This window comes from Podarcis vaucheri (assembly GCF_965113315.1).
Source record: "Podarcis vaucheri genome assembly, chromosome: Z".
NCBI classification, from domain to species: domain Eukaryota; kingdom Metazoa; phylum Chordata; class Lepidosauria; order Squamata; family Lacertidae; genus Podarcis; species Podarcis vaucheri.
In genome coordinates, this window is record NC_138758.1 from 41,696,211 (window position 1) to 41,714,373 (window position 18,163).

At 44.8% G+C, this 18,163-nt stretch overlaps 1 protein-coding gene and 1 long non-coding RNA gene across 7 annotated transcripts in view; one reads left to right on the top strand and one right to left on the bottom strand.

The window, feature by feature from the left end:
* The window catches only part of GARNL3 (GTPase activating Rap/RanGAP domain like 3), a 112,482-nt gene that overhangs the window by 77,394 nt on the left and 16,925 nt on the right, over nucleotides 1-18,163 (bottom strand). The window contains exons 1-2 of one of the 5 annotated variants that reach the window (XM_082207676.1): nucleotides 13,559-14,372; nucleotides 11,916-12,045 (exon numbers count right to left, since the gene is read on the bottom strand). The exons of 2 other annotated variants lie outside the window; for them this stretch is intronic. In XM_082207676.1, coding sequence (XP_082063802.1) covers nucleotides 11,916-11,941 — 26 coding nt within the window. In that variant the 5' untranslated portion in view covers nucleotides 11,942-12,045; nucleotides 13,559-14,372. Of the gene's footprint in view, nucleotides 1-11,915; nucleotides 12,046-13,558; nucleotides 14,373-18,163 lie in introns of those variants that run through there. 2 more of the 5 variants (XM_082207677.1, XM_082207675.1) reach the window with 2 other exon arrangements.
* On the top strand, nucleotides 3,248-6,077 carry LOC309523722. Of its 2 annotated transcripts, XR_014215566.1 has the most exons (3): nucleotides 3,248-3,556; nucleotides 5,457-5,540; nucleotides 5,652-6,077. It is a non-coding gene; the product is annotated as an uncharacterized lncRNA (long non-coding RNA). The 2 variants fall into 2 exon arrangements; XR_014215567.1 differs by lacking the exon at nucleotides 3,248-3,556 and having other exon boundaries at nucleotides 5,327-5,540.

The window sequence follows — 18,163 nt, forward strand, 5'->3', positions numbered from 1 at the left end:
GCAATCTCCAGGTTGGGCTGGAAATGTCACTGCCAGTCAGTGTAGACAATACTTCACTGAATAGACCCATTTTAATATTCCAACAAGCTTCCCGGGTAGGTTAAGCTGAGATTATCCAACCCAAGATCACTCAGTCAATGTTGCTACTGTATGGCAATATGAACATGAGCTGACACTCTTAACTACAGTACTAGCTTAGGAAGCGCCATAGCCCAGAAGCGGAGCATCTGCTTTGCGTGCAGAACATCCCAGATACAACCCCAGACATCTTAATGGAATACAAGACTACCTATCTGTCCACTGCCTGAAACCCTAGAGAGCTTCTACCAGTCAGCATAGACAATGCTGAGCTCGATGAACTGTTGTTCTGACTTGGTATAAGACAACTTCCTAAAGGTAAAGGTAAAGGTACTCCTGCCCATCAGGGCCAGTCGACTCTAGGGTTGTGCGCTCATCTCGCTCAAGAGGCCAGGAGCCGGCGCTGTCCGAAGACACTTCTGGGTCACGTGGCCAGCGTGACTAAGCTGCATCTGGCGAAACCGGCACCAGCGCCGCACACAGAAACGCTGTTTACCTTCCCGCTAGAAAGCGGTCCCTATTTATCTACTTGCACTTAGGGGTGCTTTCGAACTGCTAGGTAGGCAGGAGCTGGGACCGAACGGCGGGAGCTCACCCCGCCGCGGGGATTCGAACCGCCGACCTTTTGATCGGCAGGTCCTAGGCTCTGTGGTTTAACCCACAGCACCACCCGCGTCCCTAAGACAACTTCCAATGTGCCTTTAAATCTGCTCTAGCTCCAAGATGGAAGGGAGTGATGAAAGGGAGAAGATCCTTTCCCAAGCTTCCTCCTTTATGGTCCCAAGTAGCAAAGGGGATGGGTTCTTTTGGAGGGTGGCAGAGCAGAGGGAACACACGGTTCACTCTTCCACCCTTTTCCCATCCCCTTTTAATGTACAAATATGTGTTATAGTGAGCAAGACCAATGGTCCATGTAGCGCAGTATTTTTTCCCCCTGAAGTGACAGGTAGCAATGCTTCAGGGTACCATGCAGAAGTCTTTTTTGCCACCAGTTACCTGAACCTTTAGGTCCTGCATGTGCTCTGCCACTGAGCTATGGTCCCTCCCCATAGCAACCCTATAGGCAGATGGTTCGGGAGTATTGCAAACATTACAGCTGGGTTTTGCACACTGAAAACACACTGAAGAAGCATCTGAAGAAGTGTGCATGCACACGAAAGCTCATACTAAGAACTAACTTAGTTGGTCTTTAAGGTGCTACTGGAAGGAATTTTTTTATTTTGACTATGGCAGACCAACACGGCTACCTACCTGTAACTGAAAACACACTGATCACAGTGTCACAGCCAGTTAATTCACATGTGTGTTTACAAGTGCGTGTCCACTCACACTAGTTGCTCAAACTTGAGATTCCTCAACTGCACCACATTAAGCATCTTATCTGCTCTAAGCAGAGCTCCATCTCAGGAAAAGCCCCCTCTGTAAAGAGTGCTTAACTGCTGGAGATGGGCCAGGGCTTCTTTCCCTCCCTTTGTCAGGGAATGATCATAACCTGGGTTTGACAAAACTTCCAAGGATCTAGGTACACAGCTGAGTTGTTTTGGCCATCTTGCTAAACCACAGTTTAATATTCACAGTTTATGTCCCACAGGTTAGCACAATGATAACTAGTGAGCTTTTCTTTCCCCTGCAGCATGGCCACAAGGAGTTCAAAAGCATTCATTTCCTAACAGTCCTGTAGTCTGAACTAAAAAAAAGTGGTTCATCTTAACTATGGTTTGTCTGATACAAGTCAACTTCAAACCATGGATTATGAAGACACATTGTTTAAACTTTAAACAAACCATAAGTCACATGAACTGAGTTTGGGTGGCACAGGAAATGGTGATTGACGAAAATCAGAAGTTAAAGCCAAAACAGAGGAAAGGGAAACATGAGCACAAGACAAGCTGTGCTCATTACACTAAATGAGATCTCAGAACATAGCTGCTGTTGGAGCTAGTCCTATGATAGCAAGCATTTGACCAGCTCCTCAAGAGCTGCCTCCATGAATTAGTGTAATCCTCTTGTAAAGCCATCCAAGTTGGTGGCCATCACTGCCTCTTGTGGAAGTGAGTAAACTGTGCATTGCATGAATAAGTGCTCTCTTTTGTCTGTCCTGAACCCTCCAACATTCAACTTCATTGGATGGCCATAGATTCTTGTGTTATGAGAGAGGGAGAAAAACTTTCCTCTAATCTACATTCCCCATGCCATGCATAATTTCATAAACTTCAGTCATGTCACTGCTTGCTCCCTTTTTCCTCTATATATTTCCAAACACTGCAACATTCCTCGTGGTGGAGTTGTTCCAGCCACTTGTTCATTTTGGCTTGATGAAAACAAGCATAACTGTGCATCAAAAAGCCACACAAAGAGTCCTGATGCAATCATGCACACAGTAATATCAAGATTCCCTTTTCTGTATGTTTTACACATGCACGCCAGGTGCACTGATAATGCAGGAGGAAAGGAGGCCAAAGAGCTGAAAGATCTGTACAAAATATGGAAATAAAAAAATAGCAATGAGATGTTAAGAGCCTAGAGTGCTGCTATTCAGGATTGCAACCATTCCAGTCCATTCCCCACCCCTAGTAGTCAGCCAGCAGCATGTGACTATTGAGCATACTCAGTGTTCTTTGGGCTGTTTGGAGGGGGGGAGGTAGGCAGGGGTGTAGGAAGGGGGGCGGGCCACCCCAGGTTCCATCATGGAGGGGGTTGACAAATTATCAAGGAACAATTACTGCCCTACTAGGGCGGTTCATAAAAACATTATTATTATTTTTTGAAAATGCCTTCTCCAAAGGTCTTGTCTTACTACACTAGGGATTATATAGCTATATATGAAATTTCATGCATATTAGTTAATATCTTGACCCTCCTCCATCAAAATAGCTGTTTACTTGGCCATTTTCCTATGTCGTGAAGGCTGAAATTTCAATTCAGTGGAGCAGGGTCAATATATTAACTGATATACATGAAATTTCAGATATAACTATATAATCCCTAGCATAGTAAGATAAGACCTTTGGAGCAGGCATTAAAAAAAAAAAAAACCCTACTGCCCTACCCTCTGCTTGGCTTCCCGGGTCTTGGAAAGTCAGCCTATGTGAATAAAATGAGACTAGGCTGAGTAGATTAGGCCTTGCTTTGCCTTTGCCCCGCCTCCCACCCACAGCCTATTGGCCAGCTGGGTTGGGGGCGGGGCAAAGGCAAGGCAAGGCCGAATCTATTTGGCCTAGTCTCATTTTTTTCACATAGGCTGACTTTCTGGGCTGCTGAGGTGGCCTGCGAAGGCCGCTGCCTGTTCTGTGCACCCCCTTCGTGCCCCAGTCCCCCTCTGAAAAGCCTCTGCTGCCCCTGAAAGTGGAACGTGCAGGACAATGGCAGTGCTGCCACCCAGTTTTGCCCACGTGTGGCACCGGGAGAAGCAGCTCAGCGCTGCCCTAGGTATTCGGCAGGCTGGCCTCCCCTTTGCCCTAGTCTTCCCTGCACGAAAGTAGGATTCCCTTCCCTCCGCCACCCCCTGCTAGTCTCCCCTGCATGAAGCTTGGACCCCCCCCAAAAGCAGTTGTGTAATTAAAAGAATTTGAGAAAAAAATCAGCAAAGCAATTCTGTGGCTAACTGACCAATTCCTTTAAATAGGGTCTATTAATGAAGTTTACACTTTTGACAACCAGTCTGATGCTTTTGCAGAGAAATATTCCTAGACACAAGACTTTTTATTTTTTATTTTTTAAGCCCTTTCAGTCTCCCATCTCGAGGCTAAGTACAGCAAACTGTACATTCCCACCCCTCTCCCCAAGGTTGGATTATTTACATCTGTGTGCTTGTGTTTCTGTGTCTCCCGTGTATCTAATAGGGACTATTCTCTCGCTTTTCCTTTGATATCTATGCTACCGATTACTTCTGCTGTTTGAATTTTAGAGAAAGTGTTTAATTTAAAATGGATCTGTACTATAGAATAACAGTGGTAACAATACATTGAAGACAAGTAAATATTTTGGTGAGGGTGGTCCCAGAACCCTAGCGCCACCATCCCAAAGAGGATAAAATGGGTGGACTTTGGTACTCTTTTGTCCTCCCCTCGCAAAATGTCTTTCTCTCTGAGCCGGTTCCCTGCCTGTTACGTTACATGTGGGGAAACCCGTGTGGGGTTTCTCTCTGTGTAAAGTTTTCAAGCTGTTCCTGCATGCGCCTGACAAATCTGCCCCTTGTCAAAATTTATCTTTCTCCCCACCTCCAGTCTCTGTTATTGTGTGTCCTGGGCTGAGGGGAAAAACAGAAGACGGATGGCCATCAGTCAGGGATGGTCTAGTTGAGATTCCTGCATTACCCCAGGGGTTTCACTAGATGACCCTCAGGGGTCCCTTCCAACTCTACAATTCTCTGGTGCAGGCTTGTGCAGAGTTTTAGGTACAAGTTGGATGCAAGGGGTGCATAGGATTGCAGCCCATTTTATGCACCGTCGGCTCGGGAATAAGTCCCACTGATCATGATGAAACTAGATTGCTGCTGTGCAGTCTTGTTTTTTAAATAAATGTTTTCCTTTTCAGATAATACAGAGCATGGTGAAATCACAATAAATAAAACACTACTACAGGTTCCACATAATATCTGTACTGCATTGTAGCACTACTACAAGTTCCACATAATATCTGTACAGTGGTGCCCCGCAAGACGAATGCCTCGCAAGACGGAAAACTCGCTAGACGAAAGAGTTTTCTGTTTTGGAGGTGCTTCGCAAAACGAATCTCCTATGGGCTTGCTTCGCAAGATGAAAATGTCTTGCGAGTTCCTGCGGGTTTTTTCACCCCCCCCCTTTCTAAGCCGCTAAGCCGCTTATCCGATAAGCCACTAAAAGCCGTTAATCCGCTAATCCGTCAATGGGCTTGCTTCGCAAGACAAAAAAACCGCTAGACGAAGAGACTCACAGAACGGATTCTTTTCGTCTTGCGAGGCACCACTGTACTGCATTGTTTACTGTGACAGCACCTGCACTTTGGAACTCCCCACCTATTGCAACAAAGCATGTGCCTTTGCTAGACTCTTTTCGGGCACCTGCTAAAAGCATTCTTCTTTAGGCAAGCATACCTAGATGCTTAGGAAGTTGAAGTAATTTTAATCTTAATATTTCAGCTTTTGTATGTTTTAAAGTAGGATTGTTAATTTTTCTTGATTTTACTGCTGTGGTGGTTTTTTGTGTGTGTTTTTTTGGTAAACCACTTTGCAGAAAATAACTTTTATTAAACAAATAAACAGTAAATATAAATAAAATAACACAAGCCAAAACACAATCCATCCTGTAGATTTAAGTATCTGTCCACAGCCACCTACTTGTTATCAGAGGACATTCTTTTTCAGAAAATATGAAATAACATAAAATCATTTTTTTCAGGCAAAAAAACCCCAAAACCCAATGGGGTGGGTGACAAGAAATTTTCCACACCAGGTACCTCCTGACCTTCCTACGTCTCTGAAGGTAGGAAGAGGGGTTCCCTTTCTGACGGTTATTTGCCTAATGCTTTTTTTGAACTTTTCCAAGCTTTAGAGTTCTCCTGAACCAGAGTTCTCTCTTTTTTGTGCATGTTAGGTGCTTGTTTGGGCTAAATAAGCAGCAGCACTCACATCCGGAACATCAGAAATAGTGGGAATAATGAAATAGCAAAGCATTCCTTGCCATTTCACTTCAACTGGAAACAAGGTGAGGTCATTCAGAACTCCAAATCCAAGGGAGAAATTCAGATGACAAATTCTCCTTTTTAAAGACACACTGCATTGGAGCAAAACGCTGCATGAAGCTCTTTCGTCCCACAACCTAAAAAGACTTTACAGAGGAGCAGAGCTTATGCAAGAAACACCAGTTTCATCTAGTAACTATCAGGAGCCAATAACTACATTACTTGGGAACCCATGTGGAAGAATTGGAACAGGGTGTAGCAATAACTGTGCACCATTAAAAATGTGTTTGAAAAGCTATCCAAAGTTCCTGGATATGCAAACAGTTTGTATGAAACTGGGGGAAAACGGGAGAATCAGGATTTTATTTTTAGTGAATCCTGTAAAAGTAAAGAAAAAGCCCCTCCATTATTTTTTAAAAAACTCATTCTTCCCGTAATCTAATTCTGTGGCTGGATATGCTGGTTGCCACAGAAACTAGCATTGAAATAATTCTGGTTGGGTGGACTTCTATTATTGACAAGGTTGTGGATGGAATTTTAAGCAAAACAGTCGGCGATACCGGGGGAGGGGCGCTTTTCTGCAGCTCCCAAATCAAAAAGAAAGTTGTGTCATCACACCGAGGATACTGAAATTTGCAGGTGTAGCGGCTGTTTCAAAGAATTAAAGGGAGAGATCCCAAACCAAGAACATCTTTGGGCAGCTATTCAGTGACATTCATTTTGTTAACATTTTGCATCTGTTTGTGGGAAGTGGCATTGCTATTTTGATATGTACTTGTGTGTTTTTACACTGTAAACTGCCTGTGATCCTCAGTTGAAGGGCATTATTATTATTATTATTATTATTATTATTATTATTATTATTATTTGTATACCAGCCTATATCCACAGGTCTCAGGGCAATTCATATAGTCTTTTGAGATTAGCTTCTCCCACCCCACCCTGACATATCCACTGCCAGTGGAAAGTGGAGGTTTTGCCTAGAAGCTGAGATGTATGCTGTAAATGACAGATGAGCCAGCACCAAGGAGAAGCGGTTTTCAAAAACTGCATTCTCCAGTAACCTAGGATTTCTCTGGGGCCCCAGCAGGAGCTTCAGCCATTAACAGCAGAAAACCACCCAGTGACAGCTTGCTTGCTCTCTCTACTTATCATTCTCCTTCAGCATTGGACAGGGCTTTTTTCCAGCCAGAACTCAGATCTGGCCCCCTCTCAAGCGGGCACCATTGCCACTCTAAAAGAATAAGGGAGCTCTGGCACCTCTTTTTCTAGGAAAATAGCACTGGCTTTGAGTATGTTCTAGGTCTCACATAGGTAAACTGAGTCTGCAAAGACACTCCTCCTCCAGCCGCCTGGTGCTTCCTCTTAGAATGCAGCCTAAATTGAACCTGGAAAACGCAAACAAGGAGCAGCAGAACCTCAGACTGGTGCTTAAGATTTAAAAATGTGCAACTAAGACGGGCAACAAAATTGTTGCCATAACTGCAGGAGACCTGTTCTACTTTATGTCCATCTATAGTCCAGCAATGTCCCCTAGGTTTTTTTTGACAAATGCCATAATGTTAGTTTTCTGGTAACTGAGCACTAAATGATCACCCCTAAATCAGAAGGGTTCCCTTCTGACAGATAAATGATCAACTAGAACTGTTTTTTAATGTACTGTATATGTAATTTTGTTTTTATTTTAGTTTGTTCTGAGATTTTAAACTTTGTAATTGGTGATTTTATCCTGATACTGATCATTGACCATAATAAAACGACTTGACACTCCCTAATGAACATTGCAAAGTTACTAGAGGACACCAAGTATGCTCAGTGTTTGCTGTGTTGTTGTGTTTTTTGTGTTTGGACTTTGAGAGAGGAGGTTGTGGTTGTAGCCCATGTTAGTCCTACTTAGAGTAGACTTATTGAAACTGATGGAGATGGCTAATTTTGGTTCTTTAATTGCCCCTCGTTTTGTTTATTATTTATTTATTTTCAAAATATGTACAATAAAGAAGATAATAAAGATTCTTAAAATACCCAGTTGCGTAAGATGGATAATGAGAACGGTCATAGCATATAGCCCTTTTGCTATTGCATTTTTTTCTCTGCTTTGTACTCATTTTCTTCCTTAAAATGGTTTAGCAGGGCCGGTTTGTGGGGTTTTAACAATATCTTTGCCTGTTATTTTGCTCGTTTCACTAAAACAGTATCCCAGAATCCTGCCGCCTTGGCACACGACCACCATATATGGCAGTTCTTTAAGTTTAATGGCTCTGCTCTGAGTAGAACTTGGCTGGATGCAACTCCTTTAGATTTTTGTACTTCTGCATTTGTTGGGATTTATTCAAGCAAGCTGAGCCCTCTCATTTCTCAGTTTTGGCTCTAGTCCTGCCGGCACTGGAGCACTGGGTTTGCTATTTGAAGGAGTGATTGTGATTACATACCCAGTTGGTTTCAGCAGTTCTCTTTCTCAAAGCGTTGATCTCTCATCCTGATGACAAAATTGAAAATTCATACTATCCATAATGATCTAATTAGTAGATACGGATGCACATTCCCTCCCTGTCCCCCTGCCCTGCCCCATGATCTACAGTACTCATATTCAGGACCCTCATAAAAATCCTGTTTGAGATTATTCTGTCCTGCAGGAATCAGTAGAAAGCCAGCTGGATCAAATGCAGACTTTAGCTCTCTTTTTTTTTTGGAGGGAGGGAGTTCCCCAAAGAGGCACTGGGTTAAAAAGAGATGGGTTGGTGCAAATGGGAGATTTTGGAAGTACAAAGAAAGATCCTTTCTTCATCCAACACTTTTTTCAACAAAAACACAACAGTCAAGCTGGCTACACAGCGAATGGGTAGGGTGGGGTGTTCTTTTCTTGCCTAGCGTCAGAAGAACAAGCAAACCATGAGATGTATTTACCAGCTTCAGCAACAAAATATACAATTAAAAAGGAAGGAAGAAATACAACTGCACCTGGTAAACGTATTTTGCTAAGACTTCCGAGAAGGACCTGGCTCTGGCTGGATCCTATACTGCTAGCTGCAGGAGTGGATTTATTTAGTCTGACTCCTTTGTCCGACCCTCACAATACTGGAACTCAGGGACATCCAACGAAGGTGAGCTTTGGTAGATTCAAGACAGACCAAAGAAAGTCCTCCTTCATACAATACAAAGATAAAATATGGTATGCCCTCCCACAAGAGGCAGTGATGGCCACCAACCTGGATGGCTTTGAAAGAGAATCAGGTAAATTCATGGAGCAGGCAGCTACCAAAGGCCATGTTTTCCTCCACTGTCGGAGGCAGTATGCCTTGAAATAGCAGTTGCTGGGGAACACAACAGCTGCACTCAAGGTCCTGCTTGTGGACTTCTCATGGACAAGAGACTGGTCATTGTGAGAACAGAGCACTGGTTTGGATGAGCCTCTAGCCTGGTCCAGCAGGGCTCTTCTTATATAGTGCCAACTAGAGAAGCACAGGCTCAATCTGGCCCACAGTTGGTCTGCTAACCACTGCCACTATCCCTCACCCACATCTCTCTCTTCCTTGCTTTTTCCTTCACTTGTCTCTTGTTGACAAGCAGAAGGAACAAACAGGAACACCTCCCTTTTACTTTCAGCTGACATATAAAGCTACTTGATACACCAAGTCAGATCATCTGCCCATCTATCTGTGTGATGTCAGCCAACAGCAGCTCTCCAAAGTCTTAGAGACAAAGAGAATCATAGAATCATAGAGTTGGAAGAGACCACAAGGGCCATCGAGTCCAACCCCCTGCCAAGCAGGAAACACCATCAGAGCACTCCTGACATATGGTTGTCAAGCCTCTGCTTAAAGACCTCCAAAGAAGGAGACTCCACCACACTCCTTGGCAGCAAATTCCACTGTCGAACAGCTCTTAAGAAGTCTTTCTTGGCCCTGTTACATTACCTATGCCAAGCTGGTGCTCCACTCAATGAGCCATGGTCCTCTTCTCCTCCAAGACATCTGCCATTGTGCTCTCTTTTAAAGAAGAGTCCTTGACCTAGACTGTCAAGCTTTTGTCTCCAACTCTACAAGAAGTTAGTTAGCACATTTCACACAACACAGGTACCAGCCATGCACACTTGTTGATTTGCGCAGCTCAACAATGGTGTACACAAGTACACAGAAGACAAGACAGAAAGATTTTCAAATTCAAACCCGGTTTCAATCTAACTTGCTTGGTCCAATTAATTTCAGTGTCTCTGGAAATAAAAACAACTGGAACATTTATTTCAATAAGGCAGTTCAAAGGAACAAAATTGGATCAAGATTGTTTATTGTGATTTCAAGATAGCTGCGCAAATCCAAATGCCAGACGTTTTTAAATAACTTTTTTGAGAAGGGGAGGAGAGATTCTGAGGCCTTTATGGATTCTCCCCTTGAGGATTTACTAGTGGATTTCAAGAAACACTTGCTGATTTGCACCAAAGAAAAACAAGACCCTCCCTCCCTCCGACTCAGAGGCTTTCTCAAGTCAATACGAGCTCAAAATACATCTTATAATCAAAGTTGTTACAAAAGCACCTGAATTAGACTTGGGCACCCAGGCAGGACTCCATACTGTGATATGATAAAGCAAGCCCCTTGCCCCAGTGAGGCTGAAAAGCATTGCTCAGACCTAAAAACAAACAGCAAATTCTGAAAAACCCATAAATTGGGGAGTCAACACCCTGAAACTTTGGGAAGATGGGTTTTGAAATGAAAACCAACTGTCTTTGAAAAAAACAACAACTAAAATTACGCCTAAACAGCAGTGGGTGAGCTAAAACCATGGCAGTGCACAGACAACAGAATAGAATGTAACCAAGAGGCAGGGTGGTGTAGTGGTTAGAGCATCACACTATGACAGGAGAGAGCTGAGTTCAAATTCCTCACGCAGCCACAGAAATTGCCAGGGTAGTCTTAGGCCAGTCAAAATCCCTCAACCTAACAAGTCTTAGAGCTGCTGCAAGGATAAAATGGGCAAGTGGAGAAAAGGTGGGTGCCACTCTCTGTTGCAGATGGTGCTCAGTGAGAACGGCAGGGTAGAAGGGAGGAAGACCAATGGTAAGTGGAGCAAGAGCAAATGACAGCCAACTCATTCCAATATTTTCTGGCTGTATGTAAGAAGGCAAGCAGTTGAGGGCTTCTGGAAGCCACCCTGGGAGGCTTTTCAGCTGAAGAGCAGCGCAAACCTGCTTTAAACAAAACATGCATATATCTGAAGAGTGCTTTATTTAATTAGAGCATTTTAATCTTGCTCTTCGGTTGAAAAGGCTTCTGGAGAAGCTTACTAAATATCATTAGTCCCTGACCTCAGGATTATAGTCTAAAAGACACGATACAAAAGAAAAAGGGGATGAGGAGGGAGGAGAGAAAAAGCACCAGTTCTTAAAGCTGGCATGGAAGCAGTTCAGATAGCCTGATGGAAAGGCAGTTGCTAGATGGCAGATGGGAGAGCTCTTCAGTGGCTCCCCCTTAATGCTCTCCACATTAAAGGGCAACCACGAACTCTAAAGTGGGTTCTGTTGCTGAAAGTTGATTCCACAAGCCTCACAAACTCGCGTGAGATTTAACAGCTGCTGAATCATCCCCATTTAATGTGCCCTGGAAGTACAGAAGTCCTATACACACTTCTTAAAGGAACCTCAGGCCCCAAGATGGAAATAATTACCCATCAAATCCACTGGCAATTAGCTTAGCCACCATGCCCACAGGAAGATGGGGGAAGGAAACCTTCCCACCACAGAGGTTTTCATTTTTTCGCATTGGCTCAGCTCCTGTACTTTTAACAGGAGCCTGAAGCTCCCCCCCACCCCACATGTGGCTCTACCTCCATGCCAGGAAATAGATTTGCCCACTAAATTTCTGTACATTGTGAGGAGAACAAGAGCCATCCCCTCCCCATAGGAGTGAAACAGAAGAGATGACCCCAGTTCCTCCAAATACCCATCACGTCTGCTTGAGTGGCGGGTCTGCAATCCCCTCCTTTTGCTCACCCCTGAGAACTCAAGGTGGTAGGGCTACAGGCATTGTTGCCACCTCTCCCTCTACCGATGCTTTGGGGCCTTGGAAGGCTAACCAGTGGCCTTCCAAACACTGACAGCAACTCCTATTAGCATGGACAAGGGTCAGGGTGGTGAATGTTGCAGTTCAGCAATTACATCTGGAGGTCCACAGCTTAGTTACCTCCACTTTAGAAACCTGAGCTCCATGAAGTGCAGCTCTGCCCATCATTTCACTGCATAGCCACTGCTGGGGGAAAGCTGCACCTCTTGAATTTCAGTCTGCCATGCAGCTTTTGAAAGCTGCAATAGACCTGCCAGTGGAAAAGAAAAAGATAAGTCCAGCACAGTAGCTGATAGGGTTGACATAGAAAGTGATATTGGCAGTGGTTTTTTCCTGGGGGGACGCGGGGGGACGCATACCCCTAAATGTTTTGTGAATCTAAGTTTGGCCTCATTGAGGGGCAGTATTTCAAGATGAGTAGGAAAATGAGAGTACCCCTAAACTTTTTTTTTATAGAAAAAAACACTGGATATTGGTACCATCATTTTTCCACTGCCCCTGGCAAGGCTCAGAGATCTCTAAGGAACTGTTATTGTTATTTATGATTAATGGGGAAAGAGACTCTATTTAGTTTTATTGTATTTTTAAATTTTTACATACCACTAGGGTCAAAACTCTGCGACAGAGCAAGTACAGTGCAAACAGACATTGCCTGGTTCAAACCAAAAATCCCTGCCTGAATCTCTAAGGAGCCTATTTAAAGAAAACTGGAAATGCTTTGTAGATTATTTGGAGAATTATTGTAAATTTAGTAGTATTCAGTAAATTCAGCAGTAGGAATCACTGAGAGATAAAACTGAGAAAATAAAAAGATAGTGATTAATTAAACTATGTACAGTCATACCTCGTGTTAGAGACGCTTTGGGTTAAATTTTTTCAGGTTGCGTCCCGCAGCAACCCGGAAGTAACGAAACGGGTTACTTCCGGGTTTCGCCGCATGTGCAGACGATCAGAATGACGTCACGTGCATGTGCAGACGCGGCTAATTGCAACCCGCGGAGATGCTGGTTGCGTTTTGCTCATGATGCAAACAGGGCTCCGGAATTGATCCCATTCGCATCCAGAGGTACCACTGTAGTGGAAAAGATAATAAGGAAGTGAACCATGGAAAGGGTGGGGGAAAGCCAATATTAAATCTGTATTTGGATTATTATCTACTTTTTAAATTGTAAAATGGAACTGAGAATTATTGTTATTGGGTTCTTTTTAAAAGAAACCCTAGAGAGCCACTCCCAGTTGAATGTTGATAATAAGGGAACTAGAAAGACCAGTGACCTGATTTGGTATAAAGTAATACCTATGCTCCTAGATCAAATTATTCTGAGGCAGTTTATAATCAGAAAAGTGCAAAAGAGATGAAACCGTTTAAAAAGGTGTGAAGGTGCTTGTTTGTTTGTGCGCGCAATAAAAGACCAGACTACAAAATCCATTAAAATCTAAACAATGTACCTTAAATGGTCTTGGTGAGCAAAAGGCAGCATGCTAGATCTCCTCACCTGCCCCATATTCACAACAACCCTGCAAATTATAAGACAGGTAAGAATTTTAGCAGGTGCAGCCTGCCCTACTGTCGGGGGAAGGAGAGAGCTGCACCCTTTTTACTTCTGCCTGTCATGCCAGCTCTTTGGAAAGCATCCTCGTTTTAATCCCCGCCCCACTCAGGCATACCAAGTCCCGCCCTTTCAGATAGGCCACGCCTACTGGGCGAGGCTTGTGGTTCGAACCGTAAGTCACGCCCACCCGAGAGTTCGAGGGTTGATTACCGTTGCGCGAAAAGCTGCGGGAAGGCTGCCTCGGCGCTGCTAGGCTCCATGCCTGCGGCGCCTCCCGCGTATCATCCCTCCCGCTCTGGGACCGACCGGCACTCCGGCCCGGCTCGGCTCGGCTGGTCGACTAGGCTCGCCGGCCAACAACCCCTCGCTGAAGCAGCCGGGCGCCCGCCCACATTTCCCGCGCCGGCAAATCGCCGCCTCGGCTGCTCGCCTGCGCCACGCCCTCACGTAGGTACACTGACCAATCAGAAAGCCGTCCTCGCGGCATAACGGGGCACCTCGCAAGGCCGGCTCCTGCCTACTCAACCCGCGAGCCAAGACAGTCAACCATTCAAGAAGCACCTCTGAAGAATGGGGGTGGAACTCCACCCAAAATCCCGCCTCCGCCAGACTCGGAAGCCAATCAACGCCTTCTGAAGGACGCAGCGCACCCTGGGATTTGTAGTCCGCGGCGGGGCTGAGTTTCTTGCTTTCTTTTACGCGCGTAAAAGAGGCAGCTCCTTCGCGCCCGACCTCCCAAATATTTAGGTGCATTTCGCGAAAATGTTAACTTGCTGGTAGCAGCAAGTGCGCGCGCGCATGAAATCAAACAAATTGCAATATACAAACACCACAGATTGGACACATTTCTCCTGTTCCTCCACGGTTGTGCCTGTAAATTAATTGATACAATATAGATGTTGGGGTGTGGGGAGCCTATGGCACTCCAGATGTTATCGGGCTCCTACTTCCTATCAGAGCTCCCATCATCTCTAACCATTAACCCTGCTGCCTGGGAGTCTGATAGGAGTCCCAACATCTAGAGGGCCACCGGCTCCGCAGCCCTGAAAGCAAGTAAACTCCTGAGTCAAATCATTGATCAATCTAGCTCAGTACGTACTGTACACCAGTGGTTTTCCACCAGTGTGCCGTGACACCCTGGGGTGCCTTGAATAATGGTCAGGGGTGCTGTGGGCAACACTGGCCTCCGTCCCTCTTTCCTTCCCTCCCTCCACTGATGCCCTCTTGCCTCTCTGCCTTCCAAAGGCTTGCAAAACTGTTTATTGCAAACTGTTTGTTGTTCTAAAAGGGTTGAAAACCTCTGGTCTACACTAACTGACGGACTAGCAGAGACTTTCCAAGGTTTCAGAGAGGGATTTTCTCCCTACCAGGGATTAAAGCAGGGACTTTCTGTTTGTTTGTTTTTTATAAATATTTATTAAAGTTTTCACAGTATTACATAATGAAAAAGAAAAAATACAAAATACAAAATTAAAAACAGTTAAAAATAATTCCATCTTTTCATCACTTATCTTTCATTTACTTGTTTCCCGGACCTCCTCATACCTCCCTTTTTTGTATTCCAGTTCAATTTATTAGTTCAGCAATTCCTTTCCCTCCTTATTATCCTGATCTTTAATCTTAATATATTGTAGCATTAAATTTTTACCTATTAAAAAAAGCAGGGACTTTCTGCATGCAAGGCAGATGCTTCACTAATGAGCTATGGATATGTTTGGATAAGAAGACACTGTCCAGGATGGCCAATAGTCAGGGATGATCTGGAGGACCACTGGTCTCCATCCTTGGGGTTTTTTTGTTGTTGTTGTTTAGTTGTTTAGTCGTGTCCGACTCTTCGTGACCCCATGGACCAGAGCACGCCGGCACTCCTGTCTTCCACTGCCCCCCGCAGTTTGATCAAACTCATGTTTTCAACCTTTTTGGGTCCACGGCTCCCTCGACCAACTACATTGTTTCTGCAGCACGCCTGTGGGACTAAGGAGCCCAGTTATGTCACCCCCAGTTATAGCAGCCGCTCATCCCTTTTCGAACATCCTCCCTTGTGGAGTACAGTGGTACCTCTGGATGTGAACAGCATCCATTCCAGAGCCCCGTTCGCATCCTGAAGTGAACGCAACCTGTGTCTGCACGTGAACAGGTCGCGATTTGCCACTTCCGTGCATGCGTGTGATGTCATTTTGAGTGCATACACGAGCGGTGAAACCCAGAAGTAACACATTCTGTTACTTCTGGGTTGCTGCAGAGCGTAACCTGAAAACGCTCAACCTGAAGCTACTTCAACCCAAGGTATGACTGTATTCCCTCAGCCTCCTCTCTCCACTCCTCTCCTTGGGAGTCTTCCGGGCAGCCACAGCAGCCGCCCCTGTCTCTGAGCTGTCCCTCTGCCCCCTGTCCTCATGCTGCCCCTTTGTGGCCTGGGAAGCACCTCCTGGCCAGCCCCAGAGGAACCATTCACCTGGGAAGCTTGTAGCCAGGGCTGCTGCAGCAAACAGCTGTGCAAGCCTTTGGGAGGCAGAGACACGAGAGGGCATTAGAAGAGGGTGGGAAGGAAAGAGGGACAGAGGCCAGTGTTGCCTGTGGACCCCTGACCATCATTCAAAGCACCGCAGGGTGCCATGACATACTGGTGGAAAACCACTGGGTTAGACCATTCATGGAGGACAGATCCATCAGTGGCCATTAGTCACAAAACTTCTACAGTGGTACCTCGGGTTACAGACGCTTCAGGTTACAGACTCCGCTAACCCAGAAACAGTACCTTGGGTAAAGAACTTTGCTTCAGGGTGAGAACAGAAATTGCTCAGCGGTGGCACGGCGGCAGCAGGAGGCCCCATTATCTAAAGTGGTGCCTCAGGTTAAGAACAGTTTCCGGTTAAGAACAGACCTCCAGAATGAATTAAGTTCTTAACCCGAGGTACCACTGTATGTCCAAAAGCTGTGCACCTGAAAACATCAGAAACTGGGGAAGCAACACAACACGGGAAGGCTATTGCCCTTGTCTCCTACTTAGGTGCTTCCCGTAAGCATCTAGTTGACCCCCGTGGGAAACAGGATGCCTGATTTGGAGGATGGCTGGCCTTGATTCAGCAATGGCTCTTTATCATCAACACAGTTAAGTTAGCAAATTAAATTTAAAAAACAATACAAAGAATGTCACCAACCAATAATGTATGAGTTTCTCTCTCCCAAAATAGCACGTTGCATTTCTCTTCACTGGAGAGGGAAACGAGAAGAGGGCCCCCATGCACACAGTGGAAATTCCTAAGAGGCACCAGAAGTGTTTCCATATGTGAGACTTTCAAGAAGAGAACGGGGTAAGAAAGGAAAGTGATGGGGAGCGTGATTCAAGGAAGAAAGAGGTGTTAATTAAAACACATCTCAGTCGCTTAAATCTGAGGGATTCCCCTCCCCCCCCAAAAAAATTCAATTTTTTCAATATAGATAAAAGGTTACAATTTGGGGGTGGGGAGAGAGGAAAATAGCATTTTAAAATTCCTGGGAAAGGCAGCTTAGCAGCTTTCCTAGATGAAAGCAGTTTCAGTAGAAACCTCAAAAAGGCAAGGGCCCTTGTTCAAATGAGTCGTCCCCCCCCCCCACGAAGCCCCCAAGTAGGAGAGAGGTTTAAACTCTGCAGTGATACAGGAAATTCAACCAGGAAAAAAACAAATAGACTGCAGCCAGATTCCCCTTAAAACACACATACAGAGTTAGAAAGACAAAAGCTTGAGACTTTCAGCGAGGCAAGATGGCGAGAGTCTGGAGAGACTTGTCAGGGGTAAATATGGGCCAATAGTATAAAAATGTATGGAAAACAGCCTTACTAGAAAAACTAACCAATAAACTGAAACTGACACAGTGACAATAGAAGAGGACGCCTTCACCCCAGTATGACTCCCCCTTTATCACAAACACAGCCCAACAAGACAACAAGAATCTTCAAACAGCATACAAATAAATCTGGCTTACCTGACCCAACAAGCCCTACCTCCCCCCCACACAAATGCAAACAAACCCCACTGCAGGCAACCAACCACATCCTGCCCCCCAATACCTCTCCCTACCAAGGTAATGTAATAAATCAATAGAAAGAGAACCTACCCAGCTGACACTGACACAAAACCCCACAAGGCCACTATATAAAAGAATATACCGTATTTTTCGCTCTATAACATGCAACAGACCATAACACGCACGTAGTTTTTAGAGGAGGAAAACAAGAAAAAAAAATATTCTAAACGAAATAGTGGATATATGATTTTTGTGGTTGATGCTGTGGCCACAGACATGTGATCTGACAGTGAGTTTGGAGTAGCCCAATGCAAAAATCCTGAGGATCCATGTGGATCCATGCTTTGTAACCACGGAGGAGGGAAGGAAGGGGAACCATGGATCCTCTGTTCACGATTGCAGTAGATCCCCCCCCAACACCCGCAGGCATTCACTCCATAACACGCACAGACATTTCCCCTTACTTTCCAGGAGGAAAAAAGTGAGTGTTATGGTGCAAAAAATACGGTAAGCCTTACCACACCACCCCTCCTCTCCCCACTCTTCTTCCCCAACCTTATACTGTACTCAACACTAATGTCCCACAACAAATAAAACTGATTTGTAAGAAAGACTGCACAACCTGGAAAAAGAGACAAGGCCTGTACTTTTGTAAACCAAGAAAATCTTTAATAAAAATAAACACACAGTGTCATAAACGACATCAATACATACCGTATTTTTCGCTCTATAACACGCACCTGACCATAACACGCACATCGTTTTTAGAGGAGGAAAACAAGGGAAAAAATATTCTGAATGAAACAG